Here is a 24,762-nt window from a genome sequence, read left to right as displayed (position 1 = left end):
TTATCGTTGAGGACATCGATAAATATTTATAAGGACATTACGAAAACAACGCTCAGCAGACAAAAATAAATAATTTGATTACCAGAGCTGTATAACTGCATTAACACTACTAAGACAGCATTAAAGACGCATGCAACGTAGGTGTTTGAAAATTACTCTACATGTACACATTTAAACTTTAGGAATATATTTATCCAATGGAAAATGTTTTATCATTCATTTCCTCATAACCGGAAATAGTCATTTGTCATGAGCAGCTTCCGTGTTTAAACAACAAGGTGCTTTTAAGTGGAAAACATTGACTGATAACTTGGATATTTGCTCGTTTTGAGTAGGTACCACAGACAATTTATCTGTAAACCAATAGGCGTAATTGGATTTATGAAACTCTTTCACAAGTTGAACGTAGATAAACTCGAATGTGGGCTATAGGCGAGTCACAGAACAGCGACAGGAAATGATATTTATTTTAGGAAATGATATTTTCTCCTGTCACTTTTAAATTAACATGAAATAATCAATTTTTTAATGAAATTATTTAGTAATGTTTCCACTGCCCTACTCATATTGTATTGACTAAATTTCAGAGTCTGCATTGTTCCATACGCATTTTGAGACAATGAAATCAAGAAAAGTGCAAACTAATAGAATGTCGCTGTGGTAGGAGACAGTAAATAACAATAATCAATGAAGCAGCAGGAACACAACAACTGGCACAAGCCCAGCCAGCAAAGCCTGCTCGTCATGGAACAATGCTTAGAGTAAAACAACCCTTGGCCTCCCAACCCTTTACGATGATTAGGGTTAGGTTAAACTTTACCTTAGGTCACTGTAATCCAATGATATCCAGGAAGTAAAGAATTCCTCCCCCATCCCAAATAATATGTATCAGTTAATATATCCTAAAATTATTAACAAAACCTAGCACAACAATCAATAGAGAACTCACAAAACTACCTAAAAACCCAAAATTAATTACAATATATAGGATGGAACCACATTGTATGATACGGGCCCCAGGGACGGTGATGTCACAAAACAAATATTGGGGAACGGAAGGAACTCTTTCCTCCAGAAACAATGGTGCGAAAAAGATGCACAATTGTGCATTGTTTCTTGTGCTTGCATGTCATTGTCAGTGCAGTGCTAATGACCCGTTAAATAAACACTTATCAACAGGTGATGGTGCTCATGGTTCTGAGGTAGAGTGTCCACTAATTGCATGGTTATGGCCCGGGAAAGCGAAATCTGAACCAAACCTCCTCAATTTAGGTGTCGCTTTCGTGGGAACGGTCAAGCTACAGTGAACACTGAATTTAGCATTCCCGGGACTCTCAATACACAAGATAAACAAAGAAATGTGAGTCGTCGTCTGATACTGTAGTCATGGTAGAAATAAATAAATAAATAAAAGTTGATAAAAAATTATAACAGTTGACAGAACTTTGACAAATTCACCCAGGAACAATAAGGTTCTTTTAACAATGATCATAATTCATTACATGAATTACTAAAACTATAGTTAAGTAGGGTCATGTATGTGCTGAAACTTGAAACAACTGAAACTTCATCTCAGTTAAGAGGCTCACAGAATGAGCATTGGGGGCGCACGCTAATCTGAAGTACCGTAATCCAATGTTTTCATAGGAATTCGCTTTCGCGGCACTTCTAGCACAACTTTGGTTTTCGCTTTACCGGGAATAGGGAATATTGAAATTTCGCTTTCCCGGCCGACACCAATTGCATCACTATTTATCTTTTATGAGTCAGTAATCTGGCAAAGCGTGTTCAGCGCTAATTAATATGAAAAATTATGTTCATTCATAACCCATTGTTTTTCACAGGGATATCTGTCAAGATGACTTTAATGGAATTCTTCGGGTGTACATTCATTGCCTTTGGTCCCCCATTGGCAATGTTTGTATTCACTATTGCCAGAGATCCCCTCAGAGTGATTGTACTGATAGCAGGGTAAGTGTATTGACAACATTCAACCAGAATAGCCAGGTAAGCGACTTTACAGTCAAGTAGGGTGCAAGGTAAATGTTGACAATATATTAAACCAGGATAGCAGGGTAAATGGCCAGACAACATTCAACCAGGATAGCAGTTTGAATGATTTGACAACATTCAAATGGATAACAGGGTAAATGATTTTAACAGCATTCTACCAGGATAGTAGTTTGAATGATTTATCAACATTCAACCAGGATAACAGGGAGGGGTAGATGATTTTAACAACATTCCACCAGAATAGCAGGGTAAATGATTTTAACAACATTCAACCTATCAACCAGGATAGCAGTGTAAATGATTTAACAACATTCAATCAGGATAGCAAGGTTAGTTACCTGATAATATCTTGTATAATTTTTGTCTACCAGATTATTGGCATTGTGACATATTTCTTTCAGAGCATTCTTCTGGTTACTAGCACTGCTGATATCCTCCATACTGTGGTATGCTGTAGTTCCTCTCCAGAATGATCTGGCCTTTGGACTGGTTTTCTCAGTCATTTTCCAAGAGCTGTTCAGGTTCCTCTTCTACAAACTTTTAAGGTAAATATTGCTTTTGGAAGATTTCCTATAGTAATCAAACCAGTACAGATACAGCCTTGTGTCCTGAGCCAGGGTTTGTGCTGATATTGGGTAGAAGAAATATTTGGAAAGTTAGCAAGTTGTCTGGTCTAATTTGATTTCAACAATAGCATGTTTTAGATTTATTAAAACACCAAAGTGAACTGTGGTTGTGAATTCATTTACAAGAAGATGCTAACGATACAAAACCCTACCCGATTCCTCTAAAGTATCCTTGACTCACTTGGGTATACAGGTTATCATATGGTAAGATGTTATCAATGTTAAGATGTTATCATATGGTAAGATGTTATCAATGTTAAGATGTTATCATATGGTAAGATGTTATCAATGTTAAGATCCATGAAGTCTGGTGCCCCCTCTATGAGTGAGTGAGGTTAGTTTTACGCTGCACTCAGCAATATTCCAGCTATATGGCGCCAGTCTGTAAATAATCAAGTCTGGACCAGACAATCTAGTGATCAACAGCATGGGCAGCGATCTACGCAATTGGGATATCATTACACATGTTAACCAAGTCAGCAAGCCTGACCACTCGACCCCATTAATTGCCTCTTACGACAAGCATGGGTTACTGAAGATCAATTCTAACCCGGATCTTCACAGGTGCCCCCTCTATGATCTCACTCACCTGGTGTGATGAAAGCAGAGGCAGGATATAGAACCTTTGTCTTACCTTGATATTTTCTGTGAATGTTATGTATTTATTTGATCTTATTTAACCACTTGTTACTTACATTCTGTGTTTCCAGGAGAGCTGATGAAGGCCTACAGAAAGTTAGTCAGACAGCTCAAACTGAAAACGTCACTCCAAAAGACATATCCAATAAACACATTATGGCCTATGGTAAGACTCATGATCTCTGAGGATCATTGAAGTGATGTGGATGTGACTGGGGAGACTCAGTATCAAGAATACTGGTGTATATTGAGTACTGATACTATAAGTTGGTCCCTCGGGGCCTTCTATGTTTGTTCTATGTTTGTTTATGTTCTCTGACCCCTTCAGGCTCAGGGAACATAAACAAACATAGAGGGTACATCAGCCCATGGGCCCCAAGGGATCAGTGAACAACATATTTATCTTACCACACACCTCAATGTTAATTTTGAACTGTTTGAAGCACGGCTATCGGATCATAATAAGGAGTTGCTGAGTTAGGCAATACTAGAATCTAGCAGACATAAAGAAAAACAAATTTAGAGTTATCTGCCTTCCATCGATTTGCATTTGCAACACATTGGTAATTTCCGTACATCATGTGACTCAATTATTTGAGATAAAGAATTACTAACACGAAGTACCAAACGAATTCCCACAGTTCAGCATTCCCAGCGGGTAACAACAGAAAATGTTGTAAGTGAGGTACATTGAAAAGAATAGAAGAGCACTCAGCCCATCAGAAAACGACATTTATGTGTGAGGTAAGATAAATATAGATGGCACAATAGTCAGCAGTACTAAACACACTATGTACGTATCTGTAACTATCTTTGTGTGGAACACTTGGTATATCCCACTGGATAACGGCATACTAGACCTACATCGCTACATGTTTCACGTTGTCAACATTTTAAGGAGACATGAACATGAAACAATTCTGTATTAATGGATGTTTATAATAATTTTGGAGTATATGCTTTCTATGCAAATCATCATATGCAGTACAATAATTGAAATATATTATTCATGTTCTAAAGAGCCATAAGAACACACTTATCCAATGTTTTCTCTGCCCGGTATGTTCACAGATCCACCTGTTTCTATATGTTTAGCAATGAGTCACTCACTCCAAGGCAGTCCTGAAGGTATTGCCAGGAATAATATTCATATATGCTTCAATGAAATGATGTCTTAATTACACAGAGAATAAGTACCGGTACATGTTTTTGAGGCACTATGCACTATCCCAGTCCTGTTCATGCACAGATTCTGTGCATGATATCTAATGATACTGGTATGCTGTTGAACCTTTCCAACCCAAGTTACCCTTCCATTACTGAAAGGAAAGGATCATTATGACATTTCCCTGGGTGACAAGTAGAGCGCATAAATACAAGTTTTATCCAAAACAGTCAGGCCACGTTAGTCCGGAACATCCTCTGGTATGTTGGTACACTGTTACACCATATCCTCCATCCTCTGGTATGTTGGTACACTGTTACACCATATCCCCCATCCTGTGGTATGTTGGTACACTGTTACACCATATCCCCCATCCTCTGGTATGTTGGTACACTGTTACACCATATCCCCCATCCTCTGGTATGTTGGTACACTGTTACACCATATCCCCCATCCTCTGGTATGTTGGTACACTGTTACACCATATCCCCATCCTGGTATGGTATGTTGGTACACTGTTACACCATATCCCCCATCCTCTGGTATGTTGGGTTACACCATACTGTTCCACCATATCATCACCATCCCCCATCCTGTGGTATGTTGGTACACTGTTACACCATATCCCCATCCTGTGGTATGTTGGTACACTGTTACACCATATCCCCCATCCTGTGGTATGTTGGTACACTGTTACACCATATCCCCATCCTGTGGTATGTTGGTACACTGTTACACCATATCCCCCATCTTGTGGTATGTTGGTACACTGTTACACCATCCTGTGGTATGTTGGTACACTGTTACACCATACTGTTACACCATATCCCCCATCCTGTGGTATGTTGGTACACTGTTACACCATATCCCCCATCCTGGTGTGTTGTTGTTGGTACACTGTTACACCATATCCCCCATCCTGTGGTATGTTGGTACACTGTTACACCATATCCCCCATCCTGTGGTATGTTGGTACACTGTTACACCATATCCCCCATCCTGTGGTATGTTGGTACACTGTTACACCATATCCCCCATCCTGTGGTATGTTGGTACACTGTTACACCATATCCCCCATCCTGTGGTATGTTGGTACACTGTTACACCATATCCCCCATCCTGTGGTATGTTGGTACTGTTACACCATATCCCCATCCTGTGGTATGTTGGTACACTGTTACACCATATCCCCCATCCTGTGGTATGTTGGTACACTGTTACACCATATCCCCCATCCTGTGGTATGTTGGTACACTGTTACACCATATCCCCCATCCTGTGGTATGTTGGTACACTGTTACACCATATCCCCATCCTGTGGTATGTTGGTACACTGTTACACCATATCCTCCATCCTGTGGTATGTTGGTACACTGTTACACCATATCCCCCATCCTGTGGTATGTTGGTCCCCCACTGTTACACCATATCCCCCATCCTGTGGTATGTTGGTACACTGTTACACCATATCCCCCATCCTGTGGTATGTTGGTACACTGTTACACCATATCCCCCATCCTGTGGTATGTTGGTACACTGTTACACCATATCCCCCATCCTGTGGTATGTTGGTACACTGTTACACCATATCCCCCATCCTGTGGTATGTTGGTACACTGTTACACCATATCCCCATCCTGTGGTATGTTGGTACACTGTTACACCATATCCCCATCCTGTGGTATGTTGGTACACTGTTACACCATATCCCCCATCCTGTGGTATGTTGGTACACTGTTACACCATATCCCCCATCCTGTGGTATGTTGGTACACTGTTACACCATATCACCCCATCCTGTGGTATGTTGGTACACTGTTGGTATCCCCCATCCTGTGGTATGTTGGTACACTGTTACATCCCCCCATCCTGTGGTATGTTGGTACACTGTTACACCATATCCCCCATCCTGTGGTATGTTGGTACACTGTTACACCATATCCCCCATCCTGTGGTATGTTGGTACACTGTTACACCATATCCCCCATCCTGTGGTATGTTGGTACACTGTTACACATAATAGATTCCTAACTGTTGTTGCTATGTTGATTTCAGTGTCAGGTTTAGGGTTTGGCATCATGTGTGGGGCGTTCTCCCTGATCAACGTGTTAGCAGACATGGTGGGTCCAGGCACAATTGGTATCCATGGAGATTCTCACCTCTTCTTCCTCACATCAGGTAAATATTTACTAACCTTTTACCCTGTGTGATTTCCATTTGACGTAGGTCTCAAATAATTAATGTATTCTTGTGTTCTTTCTAATTCCTACATAGACTAATTGGTTACTAGTTATTGGATTCACTTCTCAGTGTGTGGAAAATGTTAAGCCACTTATACCAAATGGGACTACATTCACCATGTGACTGTCAGGGAATTTCAGTCAAGTGAATTCTTTGTCTGCTCACCTTCTTGATCATGAGCGGACTGTAGTGAAAGTTGTGCAGGATCTCTTGCCTTTGAGTGAGTGAATGAGTGAGTTACAATTTTAAGTAACATCGGCAGTAACTAATGTTTGAGTGAGTGAATAAGTGAGTTACGATTTTAAGTCACATCGGCAGTAACTAATGTTTGAGTGAGTGAATAAGTGAGTTACGATTTTAAGTCACATCGGCAGTAACTAATGTTTGAGTGAGTGAATGAGTGAGTTACGATTTTAAGTCACATCCGCAGTAACTAATGTTTCAATATAGTCGTTACTGACCATGTCATTTGAAAGCTATTTCTTTCCAATTCATTACAATCTGGTTCACACACAAACTACTTTCACTCATTCCCATACACAAGAACTTTCACTCATTCCCATACACAAGAACTTTCACTCATTCACATACACAAAGAACTTTCACTCATTCACATACACATGCAGAACTTTCACTCATTCACATATACACAAACAACTTTCACTCATTCACATACACACAAAGAACTTTCACCCATTCACATACACAAGCAGAACTTTCACTCATTCACATACACATGTAGAACTTTCACTCATTCACATATACAAAGAACTTTCACCCATTCACATACACATGTAGAACTTTCATTCATTCACATACACATGTAGAACTTTCACTCATTCACATACACATGTAGAACTTTTCACTCATTTCATATACACATGTAGAACTTCTCACTCATTCACTTTCCATACACACATTGCAGAAGAACTTTCACTCATTCACATTCCACTTTCACTCCATTCATTCACATGCAGAACTTTCACTCATTCACATACACATGCAGAACTTTCACCCATTCACATACACAAAGAACTTTTTCATTCCATTCACATTCCATTCACTCCATTCCATTTCTTCTCATTCATTCACATTCCATGTCCATTCCAGAACTTTCTTCCTCATTCACATACACACAAAGAACTTTCACTCATCCATTATTCCACACCAGAACTTTCACTCATTCACATACACATTCCAGAACTTTTCCATCCATCCATTTCACATTCCTTTCTCCATTCTCATTCACACACACAAAGAACTTCCATTCACATTCACATGCAGAACTTTCACTCATTCACATACACATCCAGAACTTTCATTCCTCATTCACATACACATGCAGAACTTTTCACTCATTCACATTACACAAACAACTTTCACTCATTCACATACACACAAAGAACTTTCACTCATTCACATACACATGCAGAACTTTCATTACACTGCAGAACATTCTCATTCACATACACATGCAGAACTTTCACTCATTCACATACACACAAAGAACTTTCTCATTACTCATTCACATATACATGCAGAACTTTTCACTCATTCACATACACATTAGAACATATTCACACACACATGCAGAACTTTCACTCATTCACACTTACACATGCAGAACTTTCACTCATTCACATACACACAAAGAACTTTCACTCATTCACATATACACATGAAGAACTTTCACTCATTTTACACAAAGAACTTTCACTCATTCATTCACATACACACATGTAGAACTTTCATTCACATACACACAAAGAACTTTCATTCACATACACACATGCAGAACTTTCACTCATTCACATACACATGCAGAACTTTCACTCATTCACACTTTCACTCATACACACACAGAGAACTTTTACCTCATTCACATACACACAAAGAACTTTCACTCATTCACATACACATGTAGAACTTTCACTCATTCACATATACAAAGAACTTTCACTCATTCACATACACATGCATAGAACTTTCACTCATTCACTTACACATGCAGAACTTTCACTCATTCACATACACATTAGAACTTTCACTCATTCACATACACATGCAGAACTTTCCATTCACTCATTCATACACATGTAGAACTTTCACTCATTCACATACACATGCAGAACTTTCACTCATTCACATACACATGCAGAACTTTCACTCATTCACATACACAAAGAACTTTCACTCATTCACATACACATTCACTCACTCATTCACATACACATGTAGAACTTTCACTCATTCACATACACATGTAGAACTTTCTACTCATTCACATACACATAAAGAACTTTCACTATCTCATTCACACACATGTAGAACTTTCACTCAGAACTTTCACACATCAGAATTCACACTTACATTCACATACACATGCAGAACTTTCACTCATTCACATATACACACAAAGAACTTTTCACTCATTCACATCACATACATACAATGTAGAACTTTCACTCATTCACATACACATGCAGAACTTTCACTCATTCACATACACATGAAGAACTTTCACTCATTCACATACACATGTAGAACTTTCACTCATTCACATACACATACAGAACTTTCACTCATTCACATACACAAAGAACTTTCACTCATTCACATACACATGCAGAACTTTCACTCATTCACATACACACAAGAACTTTCACTCATTCACATACACATGCAGAACTTTCACTCATTCAGAACTTTCACTCATTCACATACACATGCAGAACTTTCACTCATTCACATACACACAAAGAACTTTCACTCATTCACATACACACAAAGAACTTTCACTCTCATTCAAAGAACATCACATACACAAAGAACTTTCACTCATTCACATACACAAAGAACTTTCACTCATTCACATACACACAAAGAACTTTCACTCATTCACATACACATGCAGAACTTTCACTCATTCACATACACACACATCATTCACATACACAAAGAACTTTCACTCATTCACATACACACAAAGAACTTTCACTCATTCACATACACACAAAGAACTTTCACTCATTCACATACACACACAAGAACTTTCACTCATTCACATACACACAAAGAACTTTCACTCATTCACATACACATGTAGAACTTTCACTCATTCACATATACAAATCTGCCTTTTTTCATGTAGGAAATGGTCATTATACTTGTAGTACAGAGGGTCAGTGGCCTCTTACTGAAGTAAATTATCTGTCTGTCTATCTGGCCACCCTTTGTCACAGTGTTGCCAAAGAACGGTTTCGCATACTGATTTGATGATGTTCTTGTATTTCAGTCTCTACTGAACGAGAGGACAAAGCACCGCCCAGAACCTCTCTACCTCGCCAGCACCGTGCCAGCTTACTTCATTATGATCCTGATGGCCGTTGTGGCCTTCTTCATGGCTGGAGGATCCCTCAAGAATGTACAGAATGCCTTCAAGTGCAGGAAAGGGCGATATGAAATGGAGTGAAGGGTAAACAGAGTCCACAAAGCATTGTAACGTCATCATGTGAGGTGAACTGTCTGAAACTAGCCTCTCCACCATCACTAGACACCATTACCCTTTTTGACAAGTTTATTGTACACTAAGAACATTTGTGTATCTGTGGAAACACATAGGCTATGTTTACTTACAGAGGATGTGTCTGTGATGATGCCCAGGAATATCGGTAGACTTGAACATATATTATTTCTTTTAATTTCAGGTTTGAAATTATGATTTTAGATGGTGTTATGAAAAATCTTTGTGACATTCTTATATTGTCATCACTAATAACTCGTGCTTTGAAAAATCCAGAAACCACCTGAAGACCTCGATATTGTGTGGAGTGTGCACAGTTTGTCCACTTCGCTAAATCTTCTAATCCTGTGCAGAGTGGCATTCATTAGCCAAACCTGAATCTTCTTGTCATGGGTTAGAATTTTAAGGTCATCCTGTTTGTGATCCTTGGTTTGCGTAGATTGATGCTCATGCCATTGGTCACTGGATTGTCTGATCCACACTTGATTATTTACAGAGCTGGAATATTGCAGAGTGTGGCGTGAAACTAAACTCACTCACTCACTGAGACCTTAATCAGCCTGGTTCCATTGTTCGTGGCTTTCAGAGAAATAATCAATTCCGCAATTTGACCTTGTTCCCAGCTTTAATTCTCCCCCCTTATGACTTATGATTGGAAATACTGTTTACTGCGGTGTTAAACCAATACAACCAAGAATAGTTTGCTGTGCATTAAATTATTACCTCCATTGCATTCAAACCAGTTACAACTCTGTGTCAGGAAGGTCTGACATCATTACTCATTCAGTCTAAAGCTGTAGAGAACTCTTCGTCATCTGAGATTTCCACAGCTGGATTTGACAAGGTGTTACTGTATTTTTGTTCCACAAAAAAAGAGATATATTTGTCTAATCTTATGTTCACATCTTTACTCTTATTGTATATATTCCATTTTAATTATGTTTTACACAACTGTTGTACAGAATTGTATATTGTATGTTGGTGATTGTTTGTACAGTGCCTGGTAATATGTTCCTACATTTACATAGACATGCTAGATGTCACTTCAAGCCACTGCCAGAACTGACAGCAGGATAATCTATCGTTGCCTGTATTGTCAGCCTCCTAATGGTATGTAGCAGTAGGTTGTAAGTGACTTGACAATATTTGCTCATTCATTGTCATGTCTTATCCCCTTTTTGCTAGACATTTTAAAAATTTCAACCTGTATCAGACCCTCTGTCAAGTTCTGTTCACTTGGTTTCTGCCATCATTATCCCTATGAGATGAGTCTGTTTGACTTGGACAATCTGCTTATGAAGCCAAATGCTATGAGCAGTTTATCGTCAACAATAGAAATCAAATCTTTCCTCATCTGGGATGACCAGCTCTTGCTCTGTAGATGTTGGATTTCTTTCTTCCATGGACAGGGGAGATCAGTGCTGAACAGTGTGGGGTCACACACCAGGATGACCACTGTTCTTGACAAGGTCAAGCCTGTAGTAACGTCTTGCTTGATGTTAATTTGGGGACATGATGGCTTCTGAGTAGGAACAGTGCATGTGCTTGATTGGGTAGACATTTTGAAAACTCTCATATCTGATCTTTATGCTTTATACATTAGGGATGGATATGCTCTCAACCAACACTCAGATCATGTGATCAGATTTAGGTGAAGGTGTATCTGTTAAACAGTGCAAATCATTTTGTGTAGCATTTTGCATTGACATGACACTTTTGTCATCTATTTCATGATTGTATCTTCTTGAAAGGTTTGGAAGAATGCCTTGTGTGATCCACTGTATTCTTACCGATGTACCAGATTACATACTTCCTTAGTTATGTTCTTTCCTGCATTGCATGCAAGGTTCTCTCCCTTACTTAGTTACAGGATCTCCTAGTAATCCCACAGTTACCCCAACTGTCAGCCGAGTGTTTGTCAGCATGGAACACAGTGTGTATTTTTTTTTTAGCCGAGTGGTACCATCACCGATCGGCATCACTTTGAGTGTTTTCCCACAGTTAATCATTCACAGCAGCAGGATGACTGACATACTGTCTAAATCTGCTGTGAAATTCTACAACCCTGACCGACTTGTGTGTGATGAGAAGATGTTATTTCATGGACATTTTCACTGTGTTAATGTTAATCATAGAAAGACGTTGTCAAGGTGACATGAAGTTTCATCAATGAGAATGGGATCAATATTTCCTGAAGTTTTACCATGTCTGTCACAGATATGTTGGCCATAAGCTAAATCTAGTCAGTCTTAATATTTGGGTTTATTTCATAATTGGGGAGACATATCAGAATGACACATATTGTGTGTAGGGAACTTCTTGAAATGGTGGGGAGAACAGTTACACAACAACGATACTCAAGTTTTCATTCAGTGTTTTGAAAATACAGTTATGACCATGATGAATATAAGCAGAAAGAACAAGTCTAGAAATTGTTATTAAACATTTTTATTTTTTGTGAATACTTATGTTGATGAAGTGCTAAAGAAGGTAGGCATCCAAGATATCTGCATGGTATGCCTTGTTAATTTGACAAACATAAACATTGAGTGCAAGTAACTTGACCACTGTCATACAGTAACAGCTAAGAGTATCAAAACATGTTTTTAAAGAAATAGTTTTGCTTGATAAACGTCTGGTGTATACTTGCCAATGCTTATTCAGTCATGACCATTTTCTAATAATTATGTTTGTAATGTGATAAATATTTTGTTTTATGTAGTGAGAACATGTTGACTGGATAGTGTGATACATTCCATAAGAATGCTGTATTGTATTTTGTTAATAACATGAATTTCTGACAAAAATAAAGTGCTGTACAACTTACTATATATTGTTATAATGTTGTCATTACCAAAGTCGTAACAGTAAGAGATAGGTTTGTCAATTATTTTGCCCTTAGAGCTGGATTTCCTACACAAAATGTTACTGACATTGCTGAATCACGTCGGCACCGAGCCCGCCGCACCTGGTTTAGTAGTGTACAAAAACAGATATACAACCACTGTGTGATGATTCTGTACAATAAATATAATATGGCTTAACCATAAGCAGACTGCTGCGATGACTCTTTAATACTTCAACTGCTTGTATCTTATCTACTATTACACAGTTCATTTCCTGCGTACCAGCTCGTATATAGCCCTTCCAAATGATGCTAAGACATTTATTTCAAGGTACTCTAAGGCATTCCTATACTAAATGTGGATGAAACGTCATTAAAATCACACCAATGAAGCAACTATCTATAAAGAGGGTTTTAATTTGAACAATTTTCAAAAACACGAATTTTACACGTAGCAAATTAGCCCATCATATTAGTTAACGAGAATGGACAGATCAGCAGCTATAGACAGCTGAATAGGTGCTGGATCTCCTTGCAGTATGTGTATGTTAGTTTAGCCGATGAAGATGGAACAAAAATGTCAACATACAAAGACGACATAACGGGACTATCGTGACTTCCTGGACAGTGCTGCGTGTGTATTTACAAAACAAAACTCGCTGATAATAGCGTATCCTCGCCTCAAAGCGCTTTCGAATGTTTATGAGAATTAGAAATAGTCTAAAAGCAACAAATCATATGTAATTAAACACGATCCGGTTCAGCGCGACCATGGCGGCAGCCAGTATGACGTCAAGACGTATACGATCTTGTTTGTTTTTTTCCACGTAGTCTATCCCTCCAGCTGCAAGACAAGTATATACAGCTTGTTAGTAATGAGCAGGATAACACACTTGTGTGTAAGGGGGCACATCTCAACCGTCCATTTTGGGCAATCATATTAATTTGTTATGAATCTGGGACGCCCTAGCCTATCTCAATACCTTGTAAACCATCACCAGTACCTCCTAGGTAACCATAGTTGCCATTTATATAAGAAGTGTTGAACCACACAGATAACTATTGTTACCACTAATATAGAACGTGTTGAACCTCATAGGTAACCATGGTTACCACTAATATAGAAAGCGTTGAACCTCACAGGTAACCATAGTTACCACTTACTTGGAAAGTGTTGAACCTCACAGGTAACCATAGTTACCACATACTTTGGAAAGTGTTGAACCTCACAGGGATAGTTATCACAAGGAATATGTTTCAAGTAGATAACGTAATAGGAGCAGATGATTTACGCCCCAGGATCCAGGGCCTAGATTTTCGAAGCTCTCTTAGCGTTAAGATGGTCGTAAGTGCCATACATTCACATTAACTTACGACTGTCTTAGCGCTAAGAGAGCTTCTAAAATCTAGGCTTTCTCAAAGCGATCGTAGCGCTACGACTGTCGTAACTCCCATACTTTAACATAGACTTACGAATGTCGTAGCGCTACGATCGCTTTGAGGAACGGGGCCCCGATCCACAAAGCGTTCGTAATGTTACGACCTGTCGTAACCCTATTGTTTATCACAGGCTTACGAATGTAGCGCTACGAACGTTTTGTGGATCGAGACCCAGTCCCTTATGTAAAGCGATTCATTAGCTGCCTGTAAGTATCGGACTCAAAGTGGTTGTAAGAACAACGATCTTCGTTGTACGTTGATAAACTATCAGCCAAATCTACTTTGTAAACGCCTGATCCGCTTGTGATTCTATTAGACAAGACAAGCATGAACGCTCTGACCCAAGGTGTACACGTGTATGAATGTGACTGAGATCCTTACCTGGACACACCTGGCACAGATTGGGACACGTGGTTGCATAAGCAGGGCAGTCAGACGCCCCAGCACCGTCACATGCAGCAGGATCCTTGTCCTCACATTTAACTGTAAACAAACAATTATTATCATTATGTTTTACATGAATGCAGCAGAAGGGGATTGGGTGGTCCTGGCACAGTCAGGCTCGTTAGCCTCTTTATTCGATCAGGCATTCTTGCCTACTCTACACACAGCCTAGACAGCCCTGCCTGGAAGTGCTGCCTAGTCGATCCCAACAAGAACATTCGAAGAACGTATAGATCTCCCAACACTGCCCCCTTCTGAAATGCCCAGAGTGCCAAACTGGCTGTGCTACCGGTGGAGAACCCAATTATTCTCCTTTCCTGAATCTTGCCAATCACATTGGCTGTCACAAGTGACAGAAAAATTTAATAACATAAATAATTTCATTAGTTCTATAAAACAGAACAAGATCAGGTTTGCCTCTTCGGCTGTATGTGGGCGTTTTAAAAATAATAATGTATTATTTCTCATGCCGCCCTAGACATGTTCAATGTCGTTATTATATATTTACCGTACTTATCCAAATGCTAGTTTCTGCTCAAATACGCATTATTTGTTTCCCGACTAGTGGATCCGTATGCTTTCCAATTATCGCTCTGAACGCCCTGGGGAGTACACAGTTTATTGGTTAATTGATTTGTAAATTACGCATACCTATCACATTCTATTCAGCGAAACTACTATGGCTAACGAACGGTTATACAAGGGACGGGAGGTACATTTTATGTAGTGAATAAGTGACGCCGGTTTGGACGTTTCATCATAGTGTATGCCGGTTTGGACGTTTCATCACAGTTTACGCCGGTTTCGACGTTTCATCATAGTGTATTTCGGTTTGGTCGTTTCATCATAGTGTGCGCCGGTTTGGTCGTTTCATCACAGTTTACCCCGGTTTGGACGCTTCATCATAATGTATTCCGGTTTCGATGTTTCATCATTGTGTGCGCCGGTTTCGACGTTTCATCACAGTTTACGCCGGTTTGGACGTTTCATCATAATGTACGCCGGTTTCGACGTTCCATCATAGTCTATGCCGGTTTGGTCGTTTCATCACAGTTTACGCCGGTTTGGTCGTTTCATCATAGTGTGCGCCGGTTTGGTCTTTTCATCATAGTCTATGCCGGTTTGGACGTTTCATCACAGTTTACGCCGGTTTGGACGTTTCATCATAGTCTATGCCGGTTTGGTCGTTTCATCACAGTTTACGCCGGTTTGGACGTTTCATCACAGTGTGCGCCGGTTTGGATGTTTCATCATAGTCTATGCTGGTTTGGACGTTTCATCACAGTTTACGCCGGTTTGGTCGTTTCATCATAGTATATGCCGGTTTGGACGTTTCATCATAGTGTATGCCGGTTTGGACGTTTCATCATAGTGTATGCCGGTTTGGACGTTTCATCACAGTTTAAGCCGTTTGGTCGTTTCATCATAGTGTGTGCCGGTTTGGTCATTTCATCATACTGTGCGCCGGTTTGGACGTTTCAACATAGTGTGCGCCGGTTTGGTCGTTTCATCATAGTGTGCGCCGGTTTGGACGTTTCATCATAGTGTGCGCCGGTTTGGTCGTTTCATCATAGTGTGCGCCGGTTTGGACGTTTCAACATAGTGTGCGCCGGTTTGGACGTTTCATCATAGTGTGCGCCGGTTTGGACGTTTTTCAACGCCGGTTTGGACGTGTGCGCCGGTTTGGTCGTTTCATCATAGTGTGCGCCGGTTTGGTCGTTTCAACATAGTGTGCGCCGGTTTGGACGTTTCATCATAGTGTGCGCCGGTTTGGTCGTTTCATCATAGTGTGCGCCGGTTTGGTCCTTTCATCATAGTGTGCGCCGGTTTGGACGTTTCATCATAGTTTATGCCGGTTTGGTCATTTCATCACAGTTTACCCCGGTTTTGACGTTTCATCATAGTGTGCGCCGGTTTGGTCGTTTCATCATAGTCTATGCCGGTTTGGTCGTTTCATCATAGTGTACGCCGGTTTGGACGTTTCATCATAGTGTACGATGGTTTGGAGGTTTCATCATAGTGTGCGCCGGTTTGGACGTTTCAAGATAGTGTGCGCCGGTTTGGTCGTTTCATCATTGTGTGCGCCGGTTTGGACGTTTCAAGATAGTGTGCGCCGGTTTGGTCGTTTCAACATAGTGTGCGCCGGTTTGGACGTTTCAACATAGTGTGCGCCGGTTTGGTCATTTCATCATAGTGTGCGCCGGTTTGGACGTTTCAACATAGTGTGCGCCGGTTTGGTCGTTTCATCATAGTGTGCGCCGGTTTGGTCATTTCATCATAGTGTGCGCCGGTTTGGACGTTTCAACATAGTGCGCGCCGGTTTGGTCATTTCATCATAGTGTGCGCCGGTTTGGACGTTTCATCATAGTGTGCGCCGGTGTGGTCGTTTCATCATAGTCTATGCCGGTTCTGACGTTTCATCATAGTATGCGCCGGTTTGGACGTTTCATCATAGTGTGCGCCGGTTTGAGCCGGTTTGGACGGTGGGGTGGTTCGTACCCCCTGAATCCGCTCTCTGGATCCGCCAATGCCACCGGATCGTGACAAGACCTAGACAAGCCACTCCTTGCTCCTGTTCCTCCGCTTGATTTGATTGCACTGGAATTGTATATCAGACATACGGTGCTTGTGTAATTGCCGTTTGACTGCTGCATTGGATGCAATTTTTGGGAAATAAATTTGATAATATTGGCTTTTTATATTGCGCTGTCTCCAGGCCACGAAGGTATGCTCATACCGCTAACACATTATTACCCAAGACAACCCAAACTGCCTGTTGGGCGCTAGAAGGTTATAGTCACATGAATTTTCCCACCGAGTACCCATCTTCTGTTGGGTGAACAGAGGCAATTTTGAACAAACTCACATGCCTTTGGTGAGACCACATGTATTACATGTGCTTCGTTGTGGGGCAGGACTGAAGCCCTAGAAACTCTCAGGAGTTAAGCTGCCAAATACGGTCACCCATCCAAGACTCCCTGATTTGTGACCTGAGCTCTATGCACAGGGCCATACACCACCACACCGATTTATCAATGTAATCCTAAACGAACCTTTGCAAAGTAAGAATATGTTTGATTATTGACCAATATGTATTTCATTTCTATTCCATCACTTCAATCAGTTTGCTTTCTTTGTTATTCACCATTGTTACGTCCTGTTAGTCGCATCTTTCTGCTTAACAGGAAATACATTTTGTCTAGTCTGTCAGTCACATGTTTAACCACAACGGTAACCGGCATCGCGGTCTTTCATGTTACCATGGAGATTTTAAAGCTTACGTTGGCACTCATCTCCGACATAGAAAGGATACGGCTTGCACGTGCATGTACAGTTGGCTCGTTGAACCGTGGCGGCGTTTAGGCATGTTTTGTTGCAATCTGAAAAGAAAAACGACAGTAGTTTCATCCAACACATTCAGGAATTTTTATTTTTATTATGTAATTTAATCATGGCATCTATGACATCCACAGCGGTCGTTGGGTTTGTTGTTTCCTCCGCTGTATCGACAGGATACCGTCAGTAAAATACCATATTTCCTCTAATAAGCGCCGGGCCTCTAATAAGCGCCTGGGGTAAAGCAGCTCACTAACAATTACGGTAATTACGGAAAGAGCGCCGGGTCTGGAAGTCTGTTGAAAGAATATTAGAGAAAATACGATAGTTGGACACTATGTCTGTATACGTTTTGATCGTATTCTACTGGTAGTAACTATTCACAATGTCGAAAGTATTGTTAATGATGGTCCAAGTCATGTAGTATGAAACATTGAGCCATGACCGCAGAAGAAGACCCTACAACGTTTATTTATCGTGTTATATATTTTCACGTAATATATACTAGATAAATGTTCTTGAAAAGGCTTGCTCACTGCACAATCTGTCTTGTAAATGTTCGTCGCCACACTCCATGCCGGAATCATTTTTTTTATATGGAAGATTGAATCCTCCAATATTACCACTGAAAACAAACCAGAATAGTGTTATGTTAAGTGTGTACCACACTCTCGAAATAGGATTCAGTGTTAAATTATGTGTTCACTCTCGAAGTAGGATTCAGTGTTAAATTATGCGTTCACTCTCGAAATAGGATTCAGTGTTAAATTATGCGTTCACTCTCGAAATAGGATTCAGTGTTAAATTATGTGTTCACTATGGTATTAAACTGGATTTAAGTTTAGTTCTAAACTAAACTGACGGGCAACAGAAAACACACATCCGTATTTGTTTGCAGCTGCAATCGAAACAAGATTATGTTTCACATCTTTGACATTAATTTTATGATAATCTGAGGACCAAAATGTATGTTTTCTCACTCATAAATGGTGTACATTATAATATTGTGAAATAATTCTGCTAAGTTCATGCTGGTGGATCTAGAACGATTAAATACGCCTTGTGTTTTGTAAAGAATAATACGATTCAATGCAACATATTTTTAATCGGTATCAGGCAAAGCGTGACGTTTGGTAATATTTACTTTATATTTGAGTACTGGCATTTAGCCAGAGTTCCTGTGATGCCAACACACAAGAAATGGTTATTGGATGGTGATATATTTGACAGGTACTTGGTTTGGACTTTGTGGTTTGGACCTGCAGTCAACATAGTAATGGTTTGAATGTTTGTAGGTTTTTGTCAAATCCAAGCGTACACTATCTTTAACCCTGTAATTGACTCAAGTAAACATGAATCTGCTCAAGGGTGAGTCCTGATTGTTTCCAATACCATGACGAATTAGACCACAACTTTCCTCCAAATAGAAATGTAACTCATCGTAGGCGGTAAGGTAATAGTCAATGTTGAATTCAACTGATTCTCATTGGACACTGATAGAAACCATTCACACACACCCACTTTCATCTTCAGTGTATTCTACCTTTATACATCGGTTTCAGAAAAAATGTCATCATCGCATTATATACCGTAATATATATAGGTAATATTATAATCTTAGGAAGCTGAGTTAAATTTTTGTCATTAATCTTCTTTGGCATTGTGATGTGTATATATCATACAGACCAAGCCTCATTTACAAAAGAAACTACATGTATATACGATTCATGTCTCCATGTACAGTGATAGTAATGTAGGTGACGATTATCACTCTTAATGGTAATGTTGATCTGGTAAAAGGAAATGTTATGGTGCTGAGGTAATACGCAAGATTAAGGTGTTAGTCAAGCGTTCAACTTCAAGAACATTTGATTACTACGAGAAAAACGATAGAATATAGAGATTAAGTTGCATTCTACTTACGCTGGTCCGTAGTTGCACACATAGAATTTGCTCGAGTCACACATGGTATACCCGCATCCTATCTTCTGGGTGTCAGCCCAAACTACCTGGAACATAGTACATGTATTCACTGTAATGATAATTATGTATTGCATATTCTTCATAGTATACTATGATAGTATTCATAGAAGCAAGAGTTTTGATTTACTAGGGGTAAGGTATGACTGGTTCCATTTTCTTGTTGAATTAAATTTGGAAAACAAATTGCAAAGATGATTAACCTTCTTTACAGACATCACATACTTTTCTTCAAGAGCGGAAATCAAATCAAGAAATGGGTGAACACAGTGTATGTTTGTATGCGTCAGCCTTTGTCTCAATATTCAGTTGACTGCAGCATGAACTTCAAGTGATGCATTTTATGCATGGTCACCGTTTGGCTCAATCATGAAATTTGTATTTTAGCAATTTTTGTGCAGAATAATGTACTTTGTAACTCAATTACTTTTTCATCTTAAAGATACTTTAAAATACAAACTGGTCCCTTAGTAAGTAACGCGAAATCAAAGCTACAAAACGCTTGCCACATCCATAAGAAATTACTGCTAAAAGTAAAATCGATAGTACAGTTGTAACAATGTTATGAGTGTGTGTTTATGAATTACTGTCAAATACTGATGACACCAGGTGTTCACAAAAAGGTTTGCATATCCTGTCCCATCGGTGGCACACGTCTTAAATATGCAAATGTTAGGCGAGTGTTCTTCTGTAAGACACGAGATGGAGGGTACAAATCAAAACAGGGAATTGCATGACACATCATTCTTGTCACTGATGTGTCAAAGTTGTCCTCCTGTTGTCTGACATGAAACGTTTTGAAACTTTCACCCAGGCTTTGAAACCTTAATTGGACGCCTTTAATTATATGATGCTTTTGAAATGTTTACTGAGGCTTTGAATGTTGTAATCTTAATTGGACGCCTTTAATTATATGATGCTTTTGAAAGGTTTACTGAGGCTTTGAATGTTGAAACCTTAATCGAACATGCTAGATTTAAAAGAAATGTAAACACCAAAGGCTGGAGTTATTGGTATACATACATACTATATATACCTTTGTAAAAAGTCTGTGGCTTCCTGTACATACTTTATATACCTCTGTAAGTATTGACTGTCATTCACCTGATGAAAGGGCAAGTATTAGCCCAGAAACGTCGTGTATAAATGTTGTACATCCAGATCAAGTGTTTTATATTATTGGTAAAGTGTTCAACATAAAAAGAAAGCTGACTATTGGAAAGATGAAGTCATCCCCTTTGTCATACAGCCTTGAGGAGAGGTCTTTTTCACCCTTTTCCCATGGATCTGGATATGAAACACTGGTCTTTATTTCTTAACTGTTCGGTTAAAACAAAAGAAAACAGCTCGTCAAACCCAACCTATAGTTGTATCTGATTTTGCTATAACCTGGTTTTGACTTCAGCTGCGAACGCAGAAACAGGTAACTTATGACAACGGAGAATTCAATGTTTAAGAATGATGTGCCATGCAATCCCTGCAAAACATGAAACTGCTACTATACATTTATTTAGATATTGCACCTGGGTGTAGTGTCCGATGTTTCCGAAGACGTTCCCTGGGCCTCCATATGTGAAGTCCTTCTCCTCTTCATACCACAGGTCCACTGCACGCTTCCAGGACGTGGGGTTTGTGGCAAGGTTCTGACCCAGGTTCATAGAACCTATAGATGGTAACGGACTTGGGTGAGTATAATAAAGGACAATTATATATGCAGTTCAAGTAACACGAGGACGCCAATGCAGATTTGTGTGGGGTTTGTACTGTTTATGATCACACTGCGTCACATGGTTACATTTCAGTGTCACTCTATAGATAAACCTTCAACTAAAGTTCAGTTTTCCTGTCGGTTTTCCGCTCATACATTGAATGGATACACTAGATTACCATTGCCATGGTCAATCTTGTAAATGAGGTTAATATTAACTTTTGTAAATCATGAGATCAACAGGCTTTCCTCAAAGGAATAACCATTGTCATTTGGCTTATCTCCACGTTTCAGATTATGGAACTCTAGTTGTCAAATAATCTATTCACTCATAAGAGAAAGGCTAATGGTGTATAGTTTCTGTTAAACGCAATCCCTTTCCTCAAATCTCCATCATTGTTGCTGCCTAACATTCGGTTTCACACCAATATATATTCTGTTAACCTTCATGCCCTGGGTTGTTCAGAGAATGAGCCACACTATCATGTCTCTTAAGATAAATCTCTGCCAATGCTGGATATCTACAAGGTGTTGGACAGTCTCACTACATTCATTACGGAATCTACATTTCATTGTTAGTTATATTTGACGTAGCATGTCACATTGATGGTTAAGTAGGAAGTGACTGGTCCTGAGCAGTAAACAGAAAGCCTAATGTTTCTCTTTTCAGTTCTATTAAACCTATTGGACAATATAGTTTACCGGTGCAATATATAAGAGAAGTATGTTTATTCAGGAGCTTACTCGCATGCAATACGGGGGAGATGTCTAATGTATTATCAACTCCTTGAAAAGACTTCAGTTATTTCATATATAAGTGCTACTAGCTACAGGAAATGTATTAGAAGCGTTAGGGCACGCAGCTGTTACTGAAATAGTAACAGTACAAACAAAGCATTAAGGGAAAACATTTCGCACCTGCTTCTTTCTGCACGGCCATTTTTGTTGGTTTGTTTATTACATGACTTACCACATAGAGCACCGGATTACAATGCGCGCTGACAAGTTCAAACAAACACATGCATCACTCTTTGCCATGCTTGGGCAACTAGTATATATTAGTGTACTGTTTTAACACTTTGAGGGGAAGGCTGAAGGTAACACAGTCTAGTGCCGCAAGACCAAATGTCTAAACTACAAGTTTGGCTCTCGGAGTCATAGTCTGTAGTTATAGAAGTAGTAGACACATGCAGACGGAGCCCAAGCAATCTGTCGAGAGTGTTCTGCATTGTACCTGGTATTGACCTCTGTAGGTTTTCGTCGTGATTCAAGGTGCAGACGTCTGCCCAGCGTTGAGCTATCTCTGCAATCTGGTCATCCCAGGACTAGGAGAAAGTCATATTTAGAAACAATTATCAGAAACAACAGGCAATGACATCGTGCGATAAACGCCTTCCTCAGATCAGTATGCCGACCAGACAGCACCATTAAACATTACTTCCTGTCAACACAGGCACAGTCTCAAACACAAACAAATATGGTTATCAGTTACTTAATATCTATTTTCATGTTTGTTTCAACACCAAGCTTTTCTATCAAATTCATGACATCAGCGTGTACTAATATTAAACTGTTGCCAGACTAAACAGAATGTTTTGTGAACAACAAAATACAGACCATATATTTCAAACAATATTAATAGGTTACATGCTGTTTCTATCGATATTTCTGTGCTGTTTATTGTGGTTTTACTTTACAGCTGTGTTGCCAGCGGCCACGTACCAACTTGAGCATGTTTGAAGCGGGGGGTGTGACGTTGTTCCTGTAGCCGTTGTGTAGATCAACTATTTGCATTTTCTCGTCTGCGGATACTCCTGAAATGAAATTGTTCTTTGCAATGTCCCTTTTGCACGTACTGGCTTTCTTGGTTTCGTATGATATCAAACACTGTCTTCCAAATTGAGACGATTATGTAATATAAGTGTATACAGCTTCCTTCGTCTGATGTTGTTTTTTTTGGTGGTTTTTGTTGTTGTTTTTGTTGTTTTTTTCTATCCATAATATCTTTAAATGACTTGTATTATAGCTAACAATTTGGTACTTGATGGTAGCTAACAAAGCTCTTGATGAGGCAAACTACCCGCCGAGTGTCACGTTGCCATGACCTGTACTTCAGAGAGATCGTGGTTTCATGTCGTCATGACCTGAACTTCAGGAACATCTTCCTTTCACGTCGACATGACCTGAGCTTCAGGTACATCTTCCTTTCACGTCGACATGACCTGAGCTTCAGGTACATCTTACTTTCATGTCGACATGACCTGAACTTCAGGTACATCTCGGTTTCACGTCGACATGACCTGAACTTCAAGTACATCTCGGTTTCATGTCGTCATGACCTGAACTTCAAGTATATCCTGGTTTCATGTCGACATGACCTGTACTTCAGGTATATCCTGGTTTCATGTCGACATGACCCGAACTTCAGGTACATCTCGGTTTCATGTCGACATGACCTATACTTCAGGTTCATCTCGGTTTCATGTCGACATGACCTATACTTCAGGTACATCTCGGTTTCATGTCGACATGACCGATACTTCAGGTACATCTCGGTTTCATGTCGTCATGACCTGAACTTCAGGTACATCTCGGTTTCATGTCGTCATGACCTGTACTTAAAGGCATATCCTGGTTTCACGTGGACATGACCTGTACTTCAGGTACATCTTGGTTTCACGTCGACATGACCTGAACTTCAGGTACATCTTGGTTTCACGTCGACATGACCTGAACTTCAGGTACATCTCGGTTTCACGTCGACATGATCTGTACTTCAGGTACATCTCGGTTTCATGTCGT

General features: G+C 39.8%; 2 protein-coding genes across 2 annotated transcripts in view; one reads left to right on the top strand and one right to left on the bottom strand.

Annotated features, from left to right (window-relative positions):
- Nucleotides 1-237: 237 nt before the first annotated feature.
- Nucleotides 238-13,033, top strand: LOC124289106 (gamma-secretase subunit Aph-1-like). Its single transcript, XM_046725707.1, has 6 exons — nt 238-331; nt 1,845-1,971; nt 2,415-2,558; nt 3,350-3,444; nt 6,499-6,647; nt 9,956-13,033. The coding sequence occupies exons 2-6, from the start codon at nt 1,859-1,861 to the stop codon at nt 10,154-10,156; spliced, it is 702 nt and encodes a 233-aa protein (XP_046581663.1). The 5' UTR covers nt 238-331; nt 1,845-1,858; the 3' UTR covers nt 10,157-13,033.
- The window catches only part of LOC124289102 (cysteine-rich venom protein kaouthin-2-like), a 30,341-nt gene continuing 18,218 nt past the window's right edge, over nt 12,640-24,762 (bottom strand). Inside the window, exons 5-12 of the mRNA XM_046725703.1 lie at nt 23,683-23,774; nt 23,195-23,285; nt 21,776-21,915; nt 20,196-20,281; nt 18,809-18,897; nt 18,218-18,316; nt 14,874-14,975; nt 12,640-13,896 (exon numbers count right to left, since the gene is read on the bottom strand). Of these exons, the coding sequence (XP_046581659.1) occupies nt 13,787-13,896; nt 14,874-14,975; nt 18,218-18,316; nt 18,809-18,897; nt 20,196-20,281; nt 21,776-21,915; nt 23,195-23,285; nt 23,683-23,774 (809 nt within the window). The 3' untranslated portion in view covers nt 12,640-13,786. The remainder of the gene's footprint in view (nt 13,897-14,873; nt 14,976-18,217; nt 18,317-18,808; nt 18,898-20,195; nt 20,282-21,775; nt 21,916-23,194; nt 23,286-23,682; nt 23,775-24,762) is intronic.

This window comes from Haliotis rubra, unplaced genomic scaffold, assembly GCF_003918875.1.
Source record: "Haliotis rubra isolate DU_JTF1 unplaced genomic scaffold, ASM391887v1 Scf433, whole genome shotgun sequence".
Classification (NCBI taxonomy): domain Eukaryota; kingdom Metazoa; phylum Mollusca; class Gastropoda; order Lepetellida; family Haliotidae; genus Haliotis; species Haliotis rubra.
The sequence above is the reverse complement of the archived record's forward strand: the minus strand, read 5'-3'. Positions and strand labels throughout refer to the sequence as shown.